Genomic DNA, 18,738 nt, shown 5'->3' with positions numbered 1-18,738 from the left:
AAAGTAAATTAAAAGTTTTAAAGTATTTATCAACCTACATTTGTTTCTCAATTGAGAGTTAAAAAATGGCATGGCTTTCCCCTCTCTCTCCTCTCCCTCCCAGTACCCCTCTCTCCATCTCCTCCTACCCTTCCTTCCTCTCCCCCTCCCCTCCTCTCCATCCCCCTTTCTTTCCTCTCTCCTTTTTCCTCTCTTCATCTTTCCCTTCCATTTTCATCTTCTCTTCCCTCCAGAGTCCCTCTATACCCCCACAAAAGATGAATTATCCTGGCTCCTTTTTTATTTATACAGCACTATTTTTTATTTTATTATTATTATTTTTTGTCGGTCGTGGAGCTTGAACTCTGGGCCTGGGCGCTGTCCCTCAGCTCTTCAGCTCAAAGCTAGTGTTCTACCACTTGAGCCCAGCACCTCTTCCAGTTTTCTGGTGGTTTATTGGAGATAACAGTATCCCGGACTTTTCTGCCTGGGCTGACTTTCAACTGCAAACTTCAGATCTCAGCTTCCTGAGTAGCTAAGATTACAGGTGTGAGCCACTAGTGCCTGGCCATAGCACTATATTTTACATATATCTTTCTGATCCACCTGGAATTTATTTTGAGTATATCACATAAAGCACGGCTTACTAAAATATTGTCCAATAGCTGATTTCTCTAATAACATTTATTGAATTTTCCTCTCCACTGAACAACTTCATTTGAAGATTTATTCCTATTCTCTCAATTTACTATCTTCCTATGCAATTGTATTACTTCTAGTTTTTATTTTATTGAAGCATGATCCATAAATGACACGATAATCAAAATGTGACTGTTAAAATCAGATTCCAAAATATGTTTTTGTTTTTGGGTCCGGTCGTGGGGCCTGAACTCTGGGCCTGGGCGCTGTCCTTCAGCTCTTCAGCTCAAGGCTAGTGCTCTACCACTTGAGCCACAGCGCCACTTCCGGCTTTTTTCTTTTTTCTTACGTGGTGCTGAGGAATCAAACCCAGGGCCTCACGCATGCATGCATGCTCTACCACTGAGCCACCTTCCCAGCCCCCAAAATATATTTTTATTTATTTTTGTTTTTAAAGTAAATCTTCCACAATACAAATTTGTCTCATTCTGGATTAATTACTATCACTTTATGGTTTCTTGATGGCATTGTTAAAGTTAATACATAGAATATAATCTGAATGTTTACTGTAATCTCTCTCCAATTTCTTCGATTAGCATCTTATTGCTAAAGGATCTATGTATGAAGAACTTCTGGCTAGAACCAAAGATACTTTACAAATGGATATACAAAAAATTTCAAGTCAGGAGTCCCTCCAGTATCTTCTCACAGCTGAGCTCCAGGCAAAGATCCAAGAAGCTAATGAAAAAATCCAGGTCCATCTTTAAAATTCCTTATTTACTGAATTTATTTTTAGCAACAAGTAACTAGTGAGTGAGGAAGTGGGTTGGTGGCCTTGAAACTTGAAATGTTTTGTAAAGTATTACTTTATATTATTTTTTATTCCTTTATAACTTATCTCTTTATAATTATTTAAAATTTCTTTATAATTTCTATATAATTTATATTTGTGTGTGTGTGTGTGTGTGTGTGTGTGTGTGTGTGTGTCTGTCTATTGTGGGGCTTGAACACAGGACCTCTCACTCTTTTTTTTTTTTGGGGGTCTGTCATGGGGCTTGAACTCTGGGCTTGGGTGCTATCCCTGAGCTCTTCAGCTCAAGGCAAGTACTCTACCACTTGAGCCACAGTGCCACTTCTGGTTTTCTGGTGGTTAATTGTAGATAAGAGTCTCATGAATTTTCCTGCCTGGGGTGGCTTTGAACCGTGAACCTCAGATCTCAGCCTCCTGTGTATCTAGGATTACAGGCATGAGCTACTGGCGCCTGGCTAGGCCCTCTCACTCCTGCTTGGCTATTTTGTTCATGACTTGTGTTCTACCTTGAGCCATACCCCTACTTCCAGCTTTTTGCTAATTGGACATAAAAATTTCTGCCAGGGCTAGCTTTGAACTTCCATCCTCAGATCTCTGCCTCCTGACTAGTTAGGATTACAGGTGTGAGCCACCAGCATTCCAACTTCTCTATTGTCTCAAAGGAAATGCTGGTGAATCTATGAATTGACTATGAAGTTGGATCACGTGTTAATTCACGTGTTAATTTGAGAAGTTTTTTGCCTTCACAGATCACTATGGTGGAACTTGAGGCACTGTTGACAAACTCAGCTAATGTGTCACCTGAACTGGATGTCAGCCTGCAAATGGAGGAGATGCAGAAGGAAATGGAGTCATGCATTTCCAGAGCTGAGCAATTACTTGGGCAAAGAGGGAGGCCTGGTGGGCTCATTGCAAAATACAAGGTGAGAGACTAGTCAACCATCAACGAAGACCGTAATTCTCATCCGCAGCTGAAGTCTCATCTTACCTGGTCCACTCTAATCATATACATAATGTCAACTCTTTCCCCTAATACTACTGAAAAAACTCAACTGAATAATACTTTAATTGAATTTTACTGTGGAACCATGGATTGCACTTGATACATTATGTAAATAGCTCAGTTGAGAGTTGAGCAGAAATGCAATTTCTCCTCATGCCTGTAATCCTACCTACTCAGGAGACTGATATCTGAGAGGATTGAGGTTTGAAGCCAACTGGGAAAGAAAAGTACCAGAGAGAGAGAGAGAGAGAGAGAGAGAGAGAGAGAGAGAGAGTGTGTGTGTGTGTGCGTGTGTGTGTGTGTCTTAGCCCCCCTTAGCCCCGGAGACCATCAGACGCAGCGGGGAGTCAAACTAAGCAGGAACTAGTTTATTAACATGGAGCATGTCCTTTTTAAAGCAAAAGACTGCGTGGGAGGGGAGGAAATGGAACCAACCAATCACTGAAAGGCCACACCTTATCATGCACCTAGACTTCCATGAGTTGTTGACACACTGAACCTAAACAAGTCCGGCTCTGCCCACTCAACTTCCTCTCAGGGCCATTTTTGCAATCTGTGTTCCCCAGAGATTTCCCCACATGTGTATGTATACACTCATGCACATGTGACCTTAGTACTGGAGTTTGCAGGGCTCATGTCCAAGCCTGGTGCTCTACCACTTGAGCCACACCTCCATTTCTGGCTTTTTGGTGGTTAATTGGAGAGCAGAGTCTCATAGACTTTTTGCTTAGTCTTGCTTTGAACTGTGCATGATTTCAGCACCAGACTTGGATTTAGATGAGCATGAGACCTGGATTAGCCAGGATTATTGGCGTGTGCTGCCAGTGCTTAGCTCTAGGGACTCACTGTTTTTCATGTTTTGGGGCCTGCCTGTGAGGATTTGAGGCAGGTGGAACTAACCATGGGCATACTTGGGGAGATGAGGGCACACAGGGTCTTGGTTTCATTCATTCCTTCAGCACTGAACACACTTACTTAATACTCTGGTGAGCTGGGCATTTGGAGGGAGAAGAAGATGCTGCCTACCCCTACTCTCCCATTCTTTGTATGGCGCCCTCACAGGCACCCATTTACATTCATGTTCTGGTTTTCATCTCTCTAAAGCTAGCAACTCTCTCTCCCTCCCTATCTCCCCTCTCCTCCTCTCCCTCTTTCCCCTCTCACCCCTCCCTCTCCTCTCCTTTCTCCCTTCACTCTCCCCTCCCCTTCCCTCCCTTCCCCTCTTCTCCTTTCCTTCCTCTCCTCTCCGCTCCCCTCCCCTCCCCTCTCAGTCTGTCTTTCCCTCTCTCCCTCTATTCCCCCTCTCCTCTCCTCTCTTCCTCCACCCTCTCCTCCTCCTTTCCTCTCCCTTCTTTCCCCTCTTCTCCCTTCTCCTCTCTGTCTCTGCCTCTACCTCCTTCCTTCTCTCTTTCTATCGCCCCCTCCACCCTGTATGGAGGCTTGAACTCAGAGCTTGAATCCTGTCCCTTCGTTATTTCACTCATGTAGTGCTCTACCATTGGACTCTGGCAGTTAGTGAAGTTCATACATTGTTCACATCAGAAGCAAGAAGTGTGTTCTGCCAGGCCCTGCCTCACCAGCCCCAGAACCTGGCAAGAGCACAAGCTATGGGAGCTAGCTCTCTACTAGCATTTAGGGGTTTGGGGATTTCCCAGGTTACAAATCTAGTAATTTTCAAAGAAACTTTGGGGGCTGGGAATGTGGCTTAGTGGTAGAGTGCTTGCCTAGCATGCATGAAGCCCTGGGTTCGATTCCTCAGTACCACATACACAGAAAAAGTCAGAAGTGGTGCTGTGGCTCAAGTGATAGAGTGCTAGCCTTGAGCAAAAGAAGCTGAGGAACAGCGCCCAGGCACTGAGTTCAGGCCCCAGGACTTCCAAAAACAAAAATCTTTGGGAAGGGTGCTGGGGCTCAGCATTGTCCCATATCTGCAAGAGTTGCTTCTGATAGTAGTGAATAAATAATCAATTACTTTCCATCCTGCTTTTCCACCAGAATTTCTTCTATCTTTTTTCTCTTTTCATAGATTTCAACCTGTTTTTTGTCTGTCACTTGCTATTTTACTCAGGCCAGATTTCTGTTACCATAAGCAGGCCAGGTAAGAAGCAGATGCATTTTTATTGAGGACATCCCCATCTCTGTCTACTTCAGGGCCAGACTGACCAGGACTGGCTGTATGGTCAGTCCTGGGAAATGGGTAACATGGTAAGGTTACATCTTTGCCACATAACAGTGCTTATTCACCCTATGGAATAGTTGCCATGGAAATCCTTCTGTAAGTTTGTGTAGTTTCAGAGCTCATCTTTACACCTGCTTGTGTCTGCTTCATGTTGTATTGTGTATATGTTTGGTTGCTCAGGATTTTAAAACTTTAAAAGTAACCTTTTTATAGGCTTTAGACAAGAAAGCCTTTGAATTATTTACAAATGAAGTAACAGATCAACTGGGATATCATGAAGCTATCACAAATATAACTGTTTGGGGACAATATTCTTTTCAGAAGAATTCAAGAGGTACAAAGGGACTTTTGAATAATAAATATTCTTCTTCCTGTTGGGTTTTCTGTATCGCTCATGCTGACCTCAAACTTGCCATTCTCCCTTCTCAGTCTCCCAAGTGCTGAAATTATAGGCATGTGCCACCACATTCATCTCAAATTGTTTTCAAAAGAATTCAAGAGACACAAAAGGGATAATAACCTCGCTGTACAAAGAGATGTCTCTTGTAAACCTTCATCATCAGAGAGTACCTTTGGTTCTCCCTGCTTAGAGGCATAGCAAGTTGGGTTTGAAGATTTTAATTAGGTTTTCACATTCTGTGTGCTTTTTAAATTTTTCCCTCAGGAAGCACTGCAAATCTTTAATACAAACAGTCTGGCCAAGTACTTGAAAGCTATTGAAGCACTCAAACCCAGTGCCCCTGAGGATGTAAAGATGTCCCTGGAGGAGAAGAGTAGAGATGCCTGTGCCAAGTGGCAGGTGAGAACAAATCTGTGCATCTGGCCTCACACCCCTGGCCCTGGCCAGGGCCCTTTTGTCCCCCCTGGGGTTCCCTCAACTACTCTGCATTCCATCTGGACTGAGTACTGCAGTGACTGGTGTCTGTGTGCCTTCAGCCAGTGATGATACAGATCCGAGATGAGGGGGCCACTGGAGGGGAAGAGGAGAAAAGGATTTCTTCCCCTCCTCCTCACAGGCATTGTCTCTGGCTGCAGGGGTGTTTCTAGGCCTTCTGGCTCCCACTTCTTTGCTCCTGAGGCCTTCAGCCTGGGTGACAGCATCTGTCTGTGGGTGCTAGTCTGGATTGCTCCACCTTTCCCCTTTCCAGGACATTTGCTTGTCCATGCTTTCAGCTCTGCTGCAAGTGGTTCCTTGTGTTTAATATTCTGAGGCTTAAAAACATATAGAGCATGCTGGGCACTGGTGGCACATGCCTGTAATCCTAGCTACAAGAGGCTGAGATGGGAGGAGAGTAGTTCAAAGCCAGCCTGGGCAGGAAAGTCCATGAGACACTTTTTTTTGGGGGTGGGGGTGGGGGTGGAGAAGTGGGTTGTGGGGCTTGAACTTTGGGCCTGGGCACTGTCCCTCAGCTCTTCAGCTCAAGGTGAGCACTCTACCACTTGAACCACAGCGCCATTTGTGGTTTTCTGAGTGGTTTATTAGAGATAAGAGTCTCTTAAACTTTCCTGCCCAGGCTGGCTTTGAACCACATCCTCAGATCTCAGCCTCCTGAGTAGCTAGGATTATAGGCGTGAGCCACTGATGCCCAGCCTTTGAGATTCTTATCTCCAATTAACCTCCAGAAAACCAGAAGTGGAACTGTGCGTTAAGTGGTAGAGTTGCTAACCTTGAGCAAAAGAGCTCCAAGACAGCAATCAGGCTATAAGTTCAAGCCCCATGACTAACAACAGCAAAAAAGAAAACCACATAAAGCATTTTCTGGTTTCCTGGTTAGCTCCTGACATGTTTCTATACAGCGGTTTTTTTTGTTTGTTTGTTTTTGTTGTTATTTTGTTTTTGTTTTTGTTTTGGGTCCTGTTGTGGGGCCTGAACTCTGGGCCTGGGCGCTGTCCCTCAGCTCTTCAGCTCAAAGCTAATGCTCTACCACTTGAGCCACAGTGCCACTTCTGACTTTTTTCTTTTTGCTTATGTGGTATTGAGGAATTGAACCCAGGGCCTCATGGATGCAAGGCAAGAGCTCTACCACTGGGCCACCTTCCCAGCCAGCGTTTCATAGTGGAGTAGGTACCGGGTTTTGGGGACAAACAAATCTGGATTTAGCATCTGACTCTGAGCAGGCCACTTAAGTTTTAAGAACTTCACTGATTACAATGGAAAGGACTCAAATTTTGTCAGGTTGTTGAAATAATTTTCATAAATCATCTATTACAGAGATGTGCACAATAAATACTAACTAATATTGTAAATGTATGCATATATATTTAATCTCTACAACCCTGTTTTTGGGTTCTACACATGTGGATTCAGCCAAGCATGGAGCCAGAATATTCAAGTAGGAAAATGGTATCTGATTGATCTGGAAGCATTGTACCTATAATTGATATGGTTAATTGAAACCTCTTTATATAATTATTTAACACTTGTTAGAAGGGTCTGGTATGTTTTAACTTTTTTTTTTTTGGTCTGTTGTGGGGCTTAAACTTAAGGCCTGGGTGCTGTCACTGAGCCTCTTTGTGTTCAAGGCTAGTGCTCTACCACTGGGAGCCACAACTCCACTTCTGTTTTTTGTTTTTGTTTTTGTTTTCCTATTTTCTGTTTTATTGCATTATAAAAATAATGCATTTATTTGGCATAGTAATCTAGGCTCCAAGATAAAATAAAAATTCTGAGGTATAATGGTAAATTTTTTTTAAAATGTGAAATATATCCTAACCAATACATACTAGCATCCTTATTAGGCCAGTCACCCACCACTTCTGGTTTTTGAGTGGTTAATTGGAGATAGTCTCAGGGGGTCTTTTCTGCCCAGGCTGGTTTTGAACCGAAATCTCCAGATCTCAGCCTCCAGGCATGAGCCACCAGTCCCTGTCTTAACACATTTTTTAAAAAGACACATGGGTGCTCACAATATTGTTTATCACCCACTGTTATAAAATAGTTCATGGGCTGGGAATGTGGCTTAGTGGTAGAGTGCTTGCCTAGCATGCATGAAACCCTGGGTTTGATTCCTCAGTACCACATAAACGGAAAAAGCCAAAAGTGGTATGTGGCTCAAATGATAGTGCTAGCCTTGAACACAGAGAGGCTCAGGACAGAGCCCAGGCCCTGAGTTCAAGCTCCAGGACTGGCATTAATTAATTAATTAACCTATTAATAAGTTAATTAATTAATTTAAAAAGACATGGGTGTTCACAATATTGTTTAAACTTTTTTTCTGGGTCCGGTCGTGGGGCCTGAACTCGGCCTGGGCGCTGTCCCTCAGTTCTTCAGCTTAAGTTAGTACTCTACCACTTGAGCCACAGCGCCACTTCCGGCATTTTTCTTTTTGCTTATGTGGTGCTGAGGAATTGAACCCAGGGCCTCAGGCATGCAAGGCAAGTGCTCTACCACTGAGCCACCTTCCTAGCTCCAAACTTTCTTTTTTTTGTTACTATAAATATATTGATGGCAAGTGCATGCAAGGCAAGCACTCTACCACTGAGCCACCTTCCCAGCTCCAAACTTTCTTTTTTTGTTACTATAAATATATTGATGGCAAGTGCATGCAAGACAAGCACTCTACCACTGAGCCACCTTCCCAGCTCCAAACTTTCTTTTTTTGTTACTATAAATATATTGATGGCAAGTACAGTTTATTGTTTCTGTAATTAATGTTTTTCTTTTTACAGTCTCTTCATCATGAGATTTCTTTGTATATTCAGCAACTAAGAATAGATATTGAAAAAGGAAAGCTTAATGACAACATTGCAAAACTTGAAAAGCAAATAAATAAAGAAAAGAAACTTATTCGTAGACGGAGGGTCAAGGGTCTCATCCAGCAACATGAGGTAAAAAAAGTCTGTGTCCCCCACAATTTTGTCATTATTTTTGACATTTATCTTAAACTGTTGTGTGTATCTCTAGCCTAAGATTAGATCTAATTTCAAAATTGCTCTAAGCCCTCCCATCCCTAAGGACTGTCACTTAGATGGCTTCATTTGTAATTAGTATCTTCTTAATTTTTCAATAGTGAAGAAAGTGATTAAGTTAATAGTTCATCCTACCCTAGAGCGGGGGCTTGAACCCAGAGCCTTTCACATGCTAAGCATGCCCTCTGTCCCACGGCTTTGCTCCTAGCCCTTGATTTCCTTGATATATCTCAGTGGCCTCTGTCTTGATATCTGCTCACTCTGCTGTCAGCCATGGTGGAATTTAGATGTTTTTAATCAGGGCACATGACCTTGGCAGCATAGCTTTTGTAAGACTGAGTGCATCAGGATAGAAAGCAATTTGGGGACAGGTCTAGTGATCTTTGTTGGACTCTATCCTGTCTGATTGCTTTTATGTATTTGATAAAACAGGTCCTCTTTTCTTGTCTCTTGCACTATCTGCAGTTGTGGCTTTCTGTCTTATATAGATAAATGGTTTTGTGTGTGTGTGTGTGTGTGTGTGTGTGTGTGTGTGTGTGTGTGTGTGTGTGTGTGTGTGTGTGTGTGTGTGTTATACATACCACACATGCACATGTGTGTGTGCACACACACAAATTGCCGGTCATGGGACCTGAGCTCTGGGCCTGGGAGCTGTCCCTCAGCTTTTCAGCTCAAGGCTAGCGCTCTACCACTTGAGCCACAGTGCTACTTCCAGCTTTTTCTGCTTATGTGGTGCTGAGGAATTGAACCCACGGCCTCATGCACACAAGGCAAGCGCTCTACTACTGAGCCACCTTCCTAGCCCCAAATCCCCCTTTTTGTAGTCTTCGAAACTATCCCCATATCATCTGTGATCTTAATGTTTTTGTTTTCTTGTGCGGTGAGGAATGTGTCTGTCTCCATTGTGGCGGTGCTTAGTTCTTGCCTGTGTCTCCTCCATAGGGGTCTTTACCTCCAGTGGAATCTTCCCCATGAGAGGGTCAGGGACATGCATTCACTGTGTCTGAAGCTCACCCTGTCATCTCTCTTACTAACTGCTTCCTCATCTGTTGTGCATCATGGTATGAGAGACATGGCTCTCAACCCTTCCCCCCCGCCCCCCACCCCCCAGATCTCCTCCTTTCTTCTCACTGGGCCTTAGTGGAAATTATATCTGGCCTTAATGCCAGATTATATCTGGTCCCCTCCAGAATATCTACTTTGTGACCCTCCCATGTCTACCATCAAAGTTATCCTTTTGAACCACAGATGTGTGTGTATGTGTGTGTGCATGCACACATGCCTGTGCACGCACGTACGCACATGCTGGTACTGAGCCTTGAATTCAAGACCTTGTAATTTTATTTTTTTTTTTTTGCCAGTCCTGGGGCGTGAACTCAGGGCCTGGGCACTGTCCCTGAGCTTCTTCTGTTCCAGGCTAGCACTCTACCACTTGAGCCACAGCACCACTTCCAGCCTTTTCTGTGTGTGGTACTGAGGAATAGAACCTGGGGCTTCATGCATGCTAGGCAAGCACTCAACCACTAGGCCACATTCCCAGCTCTTCAACTTACTCTTTTAGGCCTACTTTTCTGAGGAGAGTCTCCAGAGCCAGCTCCATCACCACATGGCTATGCTGAGGGGCTTGTACGAGGAGCTTACTCCACAGCAGGAACAACCAGAGGTGGAGACAGCACTCGAAGCTTATGAACAGAAAATAGACCGGCTTCTGCTCTGTGCTTCTGAGATCCACAAGACGTTGCAGTCCTTATCTGGTAGCACATTGGAAAGGCCGTGAGTAGTTCCAAAGATTCGCCACCCATAATCAATCAGCACTAGGTAGAATTCATGTTCTTCTGGGTTCCGTGTTTCCCACTGTATTCTAATATGCAGTCTCTATTTGTTCCTAGGGGGACCGTGACCCCAACGGACAGTATCACTAGCGAGGCGCCATTTGAAGAAGAGCAGCAGCTGTCAACTGAAAAGGTGTACAATGTGGATAAGGTGTTTCAGAAGCAAACTCAAGCCTGATTTTGGTGGCTCATGCCTGTAATCCTAGCTACTCAAGAGGCTGAGATCTGAAGATCACAATTCAAAGCCAGCCCAGGCAGGAAAGTCAATGAGATGTTCATCTCCAACTAACCCCCTGAAAAGCTGATTGTGGAGTTGTAGCTCAAGTGGTAGAATGCTAGCCTTGAGAAACAAAGCTAAGTGACAGCACCCAGACCCTGAGTTCAAGTCCTGTTACCAACAAAAGAAAAAAAAAAAAGAAGAAGAAGAAGAAGAAGAAGAAAAAGTAGATTCAGTGTAAAAACCAAGCAAGAATGGAGATGAGGATGTAGACAAGTGTAGATCTGTGAGGATGTGGACAAAGAACACATTATGAAGACTACTTGTCTGTGTTCTTTACAGGCTGAGCTTGGTCTGCACAGATACCTCCTGTTTATTAGGGTAGGGTTAATTCCTCATCCTTGGTCCAGTCATAGCCATGTTTGAACATTCTGAAGTCTTAACATTAGGTCAGTTAGTATTTACTATAATACCATATATTCCAACCTTCCAGGCAGAACCTCTAGGGGGGCGGGAATAAGAAGCCTTTGTTTTAGCTGGATGCCAGTGGCTCATGCCTATAATCCTGGCTACTCAGGAGGCTGAGATCTGAGGATCACTGTTCAAAGCCAGCAAGGGCAGGAAAGTCCATGAAACTCTTATCTCCAATAAACTGACCAGAAAAAGCTTTAGAAGTGGCACTATGGCTCAAATGGTAAGAGCTAGGGTGAGCACAAAGAGGCTCAGGGACAGCACCCAGACCCTGAGTTTAAGCCGCAGGCCCAGTAAAAAATCCAAACCAAACAACCACCACAACAACAAAACCCCTTTGTAGATGTTTGTTTCTCCATGATAGACTTCTGTCTATGTGTTTTAGGGGACAGAAACTGAATGCAGGGTGTGTTGCTTGTGAGGTAGGCTCTGTGTCACTTGAGCCACATCCCTGGTCCTTGGTCTACTTTTGATTGTCACCATGATGTCTTAAACAGGAGCTCCATTTGGAGGCTGATGGTGTTCCCCATTTTTTAGTGTCAGTCCTTGGTCTTGAACTCAGGGCCTGGGCACTATCCCTGAGTTTTTTTGCTCAAGACTAGTGCTCTACCACTTGAGCCACAGCCCTACTTCTGGCTTTTTGGTGGTTAGTTGAAGATCAAACTCTCATGAACTCTCCTATCTAGTTTGCTTTTGGACTTTAATCTTCAGACCTCAGCCTCTTGAGTAGTTGTAATTACAGGTGTGAGCCACTAGTGCCCCAGCTTAGTAGTTTTGTTTGCTTCCTATTAGAAGGTGACACTCAGTTTAAATCTATTCTGTCCTGTGGTCTCTGAACTAAGAAATCTCAGAGAAATTGTATCATCTCCTTGTTTGGGATGTTAAGAATCAGAGATACATCTTTCAGTATAAAGTATATAGCTTTTACAATTTGTTAAAGATACTATGTTTAGCGAGGCACCAGTGGTTCACAACTATAATCCTAGATAAATAGGAAGTGAAGATACAGAGGATCACAGTTAAAAAAAAAAAAAAGTCCATGAGACTCTGATTCCAAAATAATCAGCAAAAGCTGGGCTGGAAGCCTGGCTCAAGTGACAGAGTGACAGTTGAACAAGCAAGTGAAACGAGCAAAAGTCCTGAGTTCAAGTCCTACCATCAGAAGAAAAAAAAGGTATTAAATTTACCATTTTGTATATTTGCTTAGGAAATGGAAGCCATTCAGAATTTCAGCCTGGCATCAGAGATACAGCTTCAACAAGAAGCCAGCTCCATGGAGCAGCATGACAAAGATCACGATGTCTCTATGGGTAACTTACAAGACAGGTAAATGGATTCTTACTAAATACTGGGGGAAGAGGGAGGTGTTGGCAGTGGTTTGGGAGGGGCATGGGGAGAAACAGCCACTAAAAATCTTTCATCAGTGAGAACCTGTTACACAATTTTTTTGTCTGTCGTGGGGCTTGAACTCTGGACCTGCCTCAGCTTTTCAGCTCTACCACTTGAGCCACAGCTCCACTTCCAGTTTTCTGAGTGGTTTATTGGAGATAAGAGTTTCAAGGACTTTCCTGCTTGGGCTGGCTTTGAACTGTGTTCCTCAGATCTCAGCCTCCTGAGTAGCTAGGATTACAGGGCATGAGCCACCTGCACACAGCTAACCTGTTACACTTTAAAAACAGTTTTATTCTCTCATCGTATTTTTTTTGCGTGTGGCCCTGTGAATTAACCAGAATTTTTCCAGGATTTCCTCATGTGCACTACTACACATGTATCTTCTATTATTTTTTTTTAAGTTAAGGGATGTTGCATTTAATTCTTTCTCAGGTATGATACACAAAAGGAAAACCTTGAAGTGCATCTGCAAAATGCTGAACTCAGGATTTCTTCTGAACTTCCCGCTGAAGAGAGAGGGAGCAGTGGCTGTCTTCAGAGGAAACTGAGTGAGCTGCAGGTGAGACCCAAGTTGTCTCTCTGATTAGAAAATAATTTTGCCATGTGTGTGGACATCACACACACAAGATGGTTTCCAGGAATTCTTTTCCTTCGATTGCATCTCTCTCCCTCCCCCTCCTTCTCCCTTCCTCTTCTTCTCTTCCTTCTCCTCCTCCTCCTCCTCCTGCTCCTCTCCTTTTTGTCTTTTCTTTTTCATCCCTTTTTTTCTCTTTCTCCTCCTCTTCTTCTCTTTCTCCCCATTCTCTTCCTCCTTCATAGTGCTGGAGCTTGAACTTAGGCACTCAGGAACTCAGCACTTGCAAGCAGAAGCTCTACTGTTGAGCAATGCCTCCAACCTGGATTCATTTTTTCCCAGTCCCAGAGCTTGAACTCAGGGCCTGGGCACTGTCTCTGAGCTTCTTTTTCTCAAGGCTAGCACTTGAACCACAGCACTACTTCCAACTTTTTCTGTTTATATGGTAGTGGGGAATTGAATCCAGGGCTTCATGCATGCTAGGCAAGCACTCTACCACTAGGTCTGGATTCCATTTCTACTGGATATCCCAGTCTGGATATAATTTCTAATGGATATCCTATTTGTGATTTTATTTTTGGCAGTGGTTGGGCTTGAATTCTGGACCTGGGCACTTGGTGATTTGTTTTCAAGTACCAAACCCAAGAAAGAGATTTTTGGTTCAGGATTCTAATTTATTGCATGATCAACCTCTGCTACTTCACATATTGTGGCTTATAGTTTTTGATTGTGCTGTGAACTTCAAATGAACTGATTAGAGACAATGTATTTGAAGGCATTTCAACATGATCCTGGGTTGCTCCCAAATTAATGAACTAGTTTACTGTGTGTGGTAGCAAATAGTCAGTGATCGAAAGATGACTGAGGGTCTGAGGATTCAGTCCAGGTGGGGAAGTCCGTGAGACTCTTATCTCCAGGTAACTACTAAAAACTTGAATGAGCAGCTGTGGTTCAAGTGGCAGAGCTTGCCTTGAGCAGAAAAAGCTGGCAGACAGTGTCCAGGTCCTGACTTCAAGACCTGTAGTGAGCTCTCTCTCTCTCTCTCTCTCTCTCTCTCTCTCTCTCTCTCTCTCTCTCTCTCTCTCTCTCTCTCTCTCTCTCTCTCTCTCACACACACACACACACACACACACACATTCTCTTTCTCATGACACACACACACACACACACACACACACACACACACAGCTGGCAAATATAATATCTGTTCTCACATCAGCATGTCTCTCTATCTAAGGGGACATGAGTTTAGATACCTTTGAAAGCCACACGACCACATTCCCTAATTTCATTCGTGGGTCATTATTTTTCATAAAATAGTTAATTTGTCCACTGTTATAAAATATTTAATGGGCTGGTACAGTGCTTGCCTAGCATGCATGAAGCACTGGGTTGGACTCCTCAGCACCACATACACAGAACAAGCCAGAAATGGTGCTGTGACTCAAGTGATGGAGTGCTAGCCTTGAGCAAAAGAAGCTCAGGGACAGTGCCCAGGCCTTGATTTTAAGCTACAAGACTGACCAAAAAAAAGTTGATTTGTCCATATCTAGATATGTTTATATATATATATATATATATATGCGCGCCATTGTGGGGCTTGAACTCAAGGCCTGGACTCTGTCCCTGAGCTCTTTCGCTCAAGGATAGTGCTCTACCAGTTTGAGCATCACTTCTAGTTTTCTGGTGGAGATAAGAGTCTCACAGACTTTTCTGCCCACGTTGGCTTTGAACTTTGATTCTCAGATCTCAGCCTCCTGAGTAGGGGATTACAGGTGTGAACCGCTGGCACCTGGTGATATATTTTAAATATATATTTTCATGTGAAAATATGAGTTTGTTCCCATTGTTGGTGATTGTCTTGGTTTGTAAGAAAAGAAATAATGTACCTTTGACCCAGTAGTTCATAGATGCATTTATATGTTTCCTCTAGGTCTTGAAAATGGAAATGGATGCTCAGTGGAAAGAGTTTGAAGTCACTTCTCTGAAGTTAGAAAGTGAAGTGAGTGATGAAGAGAAGGCTGACATAGTAAAGGCCAGAGACAGATTAAAGGAAAAAGCAAACACACTTCAGACACCTCTTCATACCAGGTATATTTCTGAGATTTATTAATCGTGACATGAATAAACCTGCTAGAACTTCAGAGGTAATTTTTAACCTGTTACTAGCCTAAGTTATTTAGTCATTGCGGCTATAAAAGAGGTTATTATTGTTAGTCAGTTTTTTTGTCTCTCTAACAAAAATACCTGAGATTAGTGAACATAATAAAGGAGAAGATTTATTTTTGGCTCCCAGTTTCAGAGGTTTTGGTCCCTGGTTCCTTGGCCTTGTTATTTGGGGGACATGCACATTATCTCATGATAGGAGGCCTCGTGACTGGCAGGTGAATAGACTTCCAGGGGCTGGGCTTCCCATTATCCCCTCAAAGTTATGCTCCCAATGACCTAAATTCCCTATTTTTTGCTAGTCCTGGGGCTTGAACCTCTGACCTAGGTACTGTCACTGAGCTTCTTTTGCTCAAGGCTAGCACTCTACCACTTGATCTTCAATGCCATTTCTGGCTTTTTCTGAGTAGTTAATTGGAGATAAGAGTCTCATAAACTTTGCTGCCCTGACTGGCTTCAAACCGCGATCCTCAGATCTCAGCTTCTTGAACAGCTAGGATTACAGGTGAGCCACTGGTGCCTGGCTGTGCTAACATTTTATTTTTAGTTTGGGTCTCATAATTGCTGGGAAAACCAGTCTTTTGGCATTTTAGATCATACCTATCATGATAGACATTTTTCTTGAGTAACCGTTTCCTGCTCTTGTTTAATTGTAAGTTATCTTCTGCTCTTTCCTTCATGGATGGCTTATTTCTCACCCAGAATTGAGTCTTTAGAGATGGCGCTGCAGTTTGTACTCCCATTGGAAGAGACATTCAAGCTGTGCAACTTGGAGCTGGCTGGGTTTGCAGTGACTGTAAATGAGTTTCTTCTTACTGATGCTGACGGCCTCTATCAATCCATGAAGGTAAGTAATTTTTCACAGTGTTATAGAATTACCAATTCCTCAGAGATTTACAATGCTTATGGGGTTATTGTTTTTTTTATCATATAGACTATCAGCTATGGTAGAAAAGTCAATTATTTAGACTTATTTCTCAGTTTTCCAGTTCTTTGTAAGTTTGGAGATAAGTATCAAGGAATAATAATGGGATATTTTCATTGCCTTGACACGGAAGTCTTCTTGAGTAAATACCTTCTTCAGGTATTGAACATCATATTAGATTCATAAATTTAAATAGAATATTCTACAGTTTGTTTCAAATCCTTTTTTTATGTGTGTGCCAGTACTGGGGCTTGAACTCAGGGTTTCATGCTTTTACCTGGCTTTTTTGGTCAAAGTTGTTTCTTTACCACTTGAGACAAACATCTCCTTCCAACATTTTGCTGGTTAATTGGAGATTAGAGTATCTGCCCAGTCTGGCTTTGAATTGCAATCCTCAGATCTCAGCCTTCTGACTAGCTAGGATTATAAGTATGAGCCATCACCTCTTGGACAGATCTGGTCTTAAGTAAAAAATATTTTTCAGATTATAAAATAGATCTTGCCACTGTCTCTAATTATTTCCTTGGCATTATATTTCTTTAGAGGACTGACCATCAAGAAGGGTATCAGATAATGAAATGGTCCAGACATCTGTTCATTTATAATGGAATGCTTACTTATGTTGAAATTGTCGGTTTGGGTTAAACTCAGGAGCATTTTTGTAGATGAATTCTAGTCATGTGGTGGGGATTTGTTTCTAGCATGCAAGTTTCTTTCTTCTGCCTCTGTCTTTTCAGCTTAATTTTTTTTTTAATTGTAGGATATCCAAGATTCTATTGCTTCACGCATCAAAATGTTTACCAAATTAGAAGAGCCAGACAACTTATTTTTAAAGCTGTTACACCCACTGGATCTGCATGAAATACAGGATATTACTCTGCAATGTAAAACACAACTGGAGACAGTGACCCATAAAGTCCAGATCCAACAAGATGCCCTGAAAGCTCTGGAAGACTTTTTATCTTCTCTAAGAACACTGGAGCTCTCTGTTGAACCTGTTACAGATCTTTCTGCCTCAGAGATAGAAGCAGTCCCCCAGAAGACTTGGACAGTACAAAATATACAGAGTGAAATTCATCCCATGAAAGAGGAGGCCAGGCTTTTGGACGACCGCTTGAAGATGCTTCATATAAATATGACAGAGGCTGATGGAGGCGAACATATCTCATGTGAGAAACTTCTTGATGTGCTGTCTATGAAGTTATTAGAGGCACATGGCCACAGTGAACAGGAGGAACTTCCTGAGGAGAACAAATTGTTAGCAGCTTGTGCTTCCAGAAATGATGAGCTCTTTAAGAATATTCAAGATGTGCAGAGTCAGATTGGTAAAATTGGCCTAAAGGATGCTACTGTTCCTGCTGTCAAACTTCGGTGAGAACAGATACTTTTCCAGCCAGAAGAACCTTCATATTTTCCTTTCTTTCTATTGCTATTTTATCTGACATTCTCTATTTGCTATTCTTAATCTTTTTTTTTTTCCTGGTTGGTCGTGGGGCTTGAACTCTGGGCTTGGGTGCTGTCCCTGCGCTTTTCAGCTCTGGTTTTCTAGTGGTTTATTGGAGATAAGAGTCTCACAGACTTTCCTGCCCAGGCTGGTTTTGAACTGAGATCCTCAGATCTCAGCCTCCTGAGTTGGATTACAGGTGTGAGCCGCCGGCGCCTGGCTTCTTCTTCTTCTTCTTCTTCTTCTTTTTTTTTTTTTTTTGATTGGGTCATAAGGCTTGAACTCAGGACCTGGGAGCTGTCCCTGAGCTCTTTGGCTCAAAGTTAGTGCTCTACCACCTTGAGCCACAGCTGTACTTTCGGTTTTCTGATCATCAGTTGGAGATAAGAATCTCAGTCATTTCTGCCTGGGATGGCTTTGAACTGAGATCCTCAGATCTCAGCCTCCTGAATAGCTAAGATTACAGGCATGAGCCACCAGCACCTGGCTAAATTTCCTTTTTTACTGCAGTGATACCTCTACAAAAATGTTCCCTATTTTTTTTTTCTTTTCTCAAGAAAAGTGTGTCTTCTCCCTGATCTGCATTACTTCAAAGTTCCCTGTGCTCCTCTGTGTTGATGTGGAGTTATCATAGGGACAGTAACCTGGCAGCCCCCCCCCCCCACATTTGATATTAAAGGAACAAGTGGAGGCAGATCCCTGACCCCATCTTGTCCTCATCTTGTACTTCCTTAGTGATTTGGTGTCCTCCTTTCCAACAGTATTACAGAGGGAAGGGGCAGGAAGCTAGATCCAAGAGGCAAGCTAAGATGGGTGGTGTCGAGAAACTTAGAATTGGCAGCCCTAGCCTTAATCTAGCTATTTAAGCAGCTGAGATCTGAGGATTGCGGTTCAAAGCCAGCCTGGGCAGGAAAGTCTATTAATCTCCAATTAATACCAGAAAACCGGAAGTGGTGCTGTGGCTCAAAGTGGTAAAGCACTAGCTTTGAGCACCCAGGCTGTAAATTCAGTCCCCATAACCAACAACAACAGAAAATAAAAAAGGAATTGGCAGCCTTCTCTGTCTCGGATAGTGTTTTTGTTTCTGGCTGTTTTTTTTTTTTGAGGTAGTAGACTTTCAACCTTGGATTTCACACCTGCTAGGCAGGTACTCTGCCACTTCAGCCCTGTCCTCATTCTTTTTGTTTTTTTTTTAAA

At 43.0% G+C, this 18,738-nt stretch overlaps 1 protein-coding gene across 6 annotated transcripts in view; it reads left to right on the top strand.

Annotated features, from left to right (window-relative positions):
- Positions 1-18,738, top strand: part of Syne2 (spectrin repeat containing nuclear envelope protein 2) — a 310,222-nt gene that overhangs the window by 117,531 nt on the left and 173,953 nt on the right. For all 6 annotated transcript variants that reach the window (XM_070032030.1, XM_070032022.1, XM_070032015.1 and 3 more), the window contains 11 exons: positions 1,215-1,373; positions 2,179-2,352; positions 5,276-5,410; positions 8,281-8,439; positions 10,082-10,293; positions 10,410-10,485; positions 12,248-12,366; positions 12,865-12,991; positions 14,940-15,097; positions 15,875-16,019; positions 16,858-17,468. In XM_070032030.1, coding sequence (XP_069888131.1) covers positions 1,215-1,373; positions 2,179-2,352; positions 5,276-5,410; positions 8,281-8,439; positions 10,082-10,293; positions 10,410-10,485; positions 12,248-12,366; positions 12,865-12,991; positions 14,940-15,097; positions 15,875-16,019; positions 16,858-17,468 — 2,075 coding nt within the window. The remainder of the gene's footprint in view (positions 1-1,214; positions 1,374-2,178; positions 2,353-5,275; positions 5,411-8,280; positions 8,440-10,081; positions 10,294-10,409; positions 10,486-12,247; positions 12,367-12,864; positions 12,992-14,939; positions 15,098-15,874; positions 16,020-16,857; positions 17,469-18,738) is intronic.

This window comes from Dipodomys merriami, unplaced genomic scaffold, assembly GCF_024711535.1.
Source record: "Dipodomys merriami isolate MVZ:Mamm:240054 unplaced genomic scaffold, mDipMer1.0.p SCAF_1, whole genome shotgun sequence".
Lineage (NCBI taxonomy): Eukaryota > Metazoa > Chordata > Mammalia > Rodentia > Heteromyidae > Dipodomys > Dipodomys merriami.
This window is presented reverse-complemented; position numbering and strand designations above follow the sequence as displayed.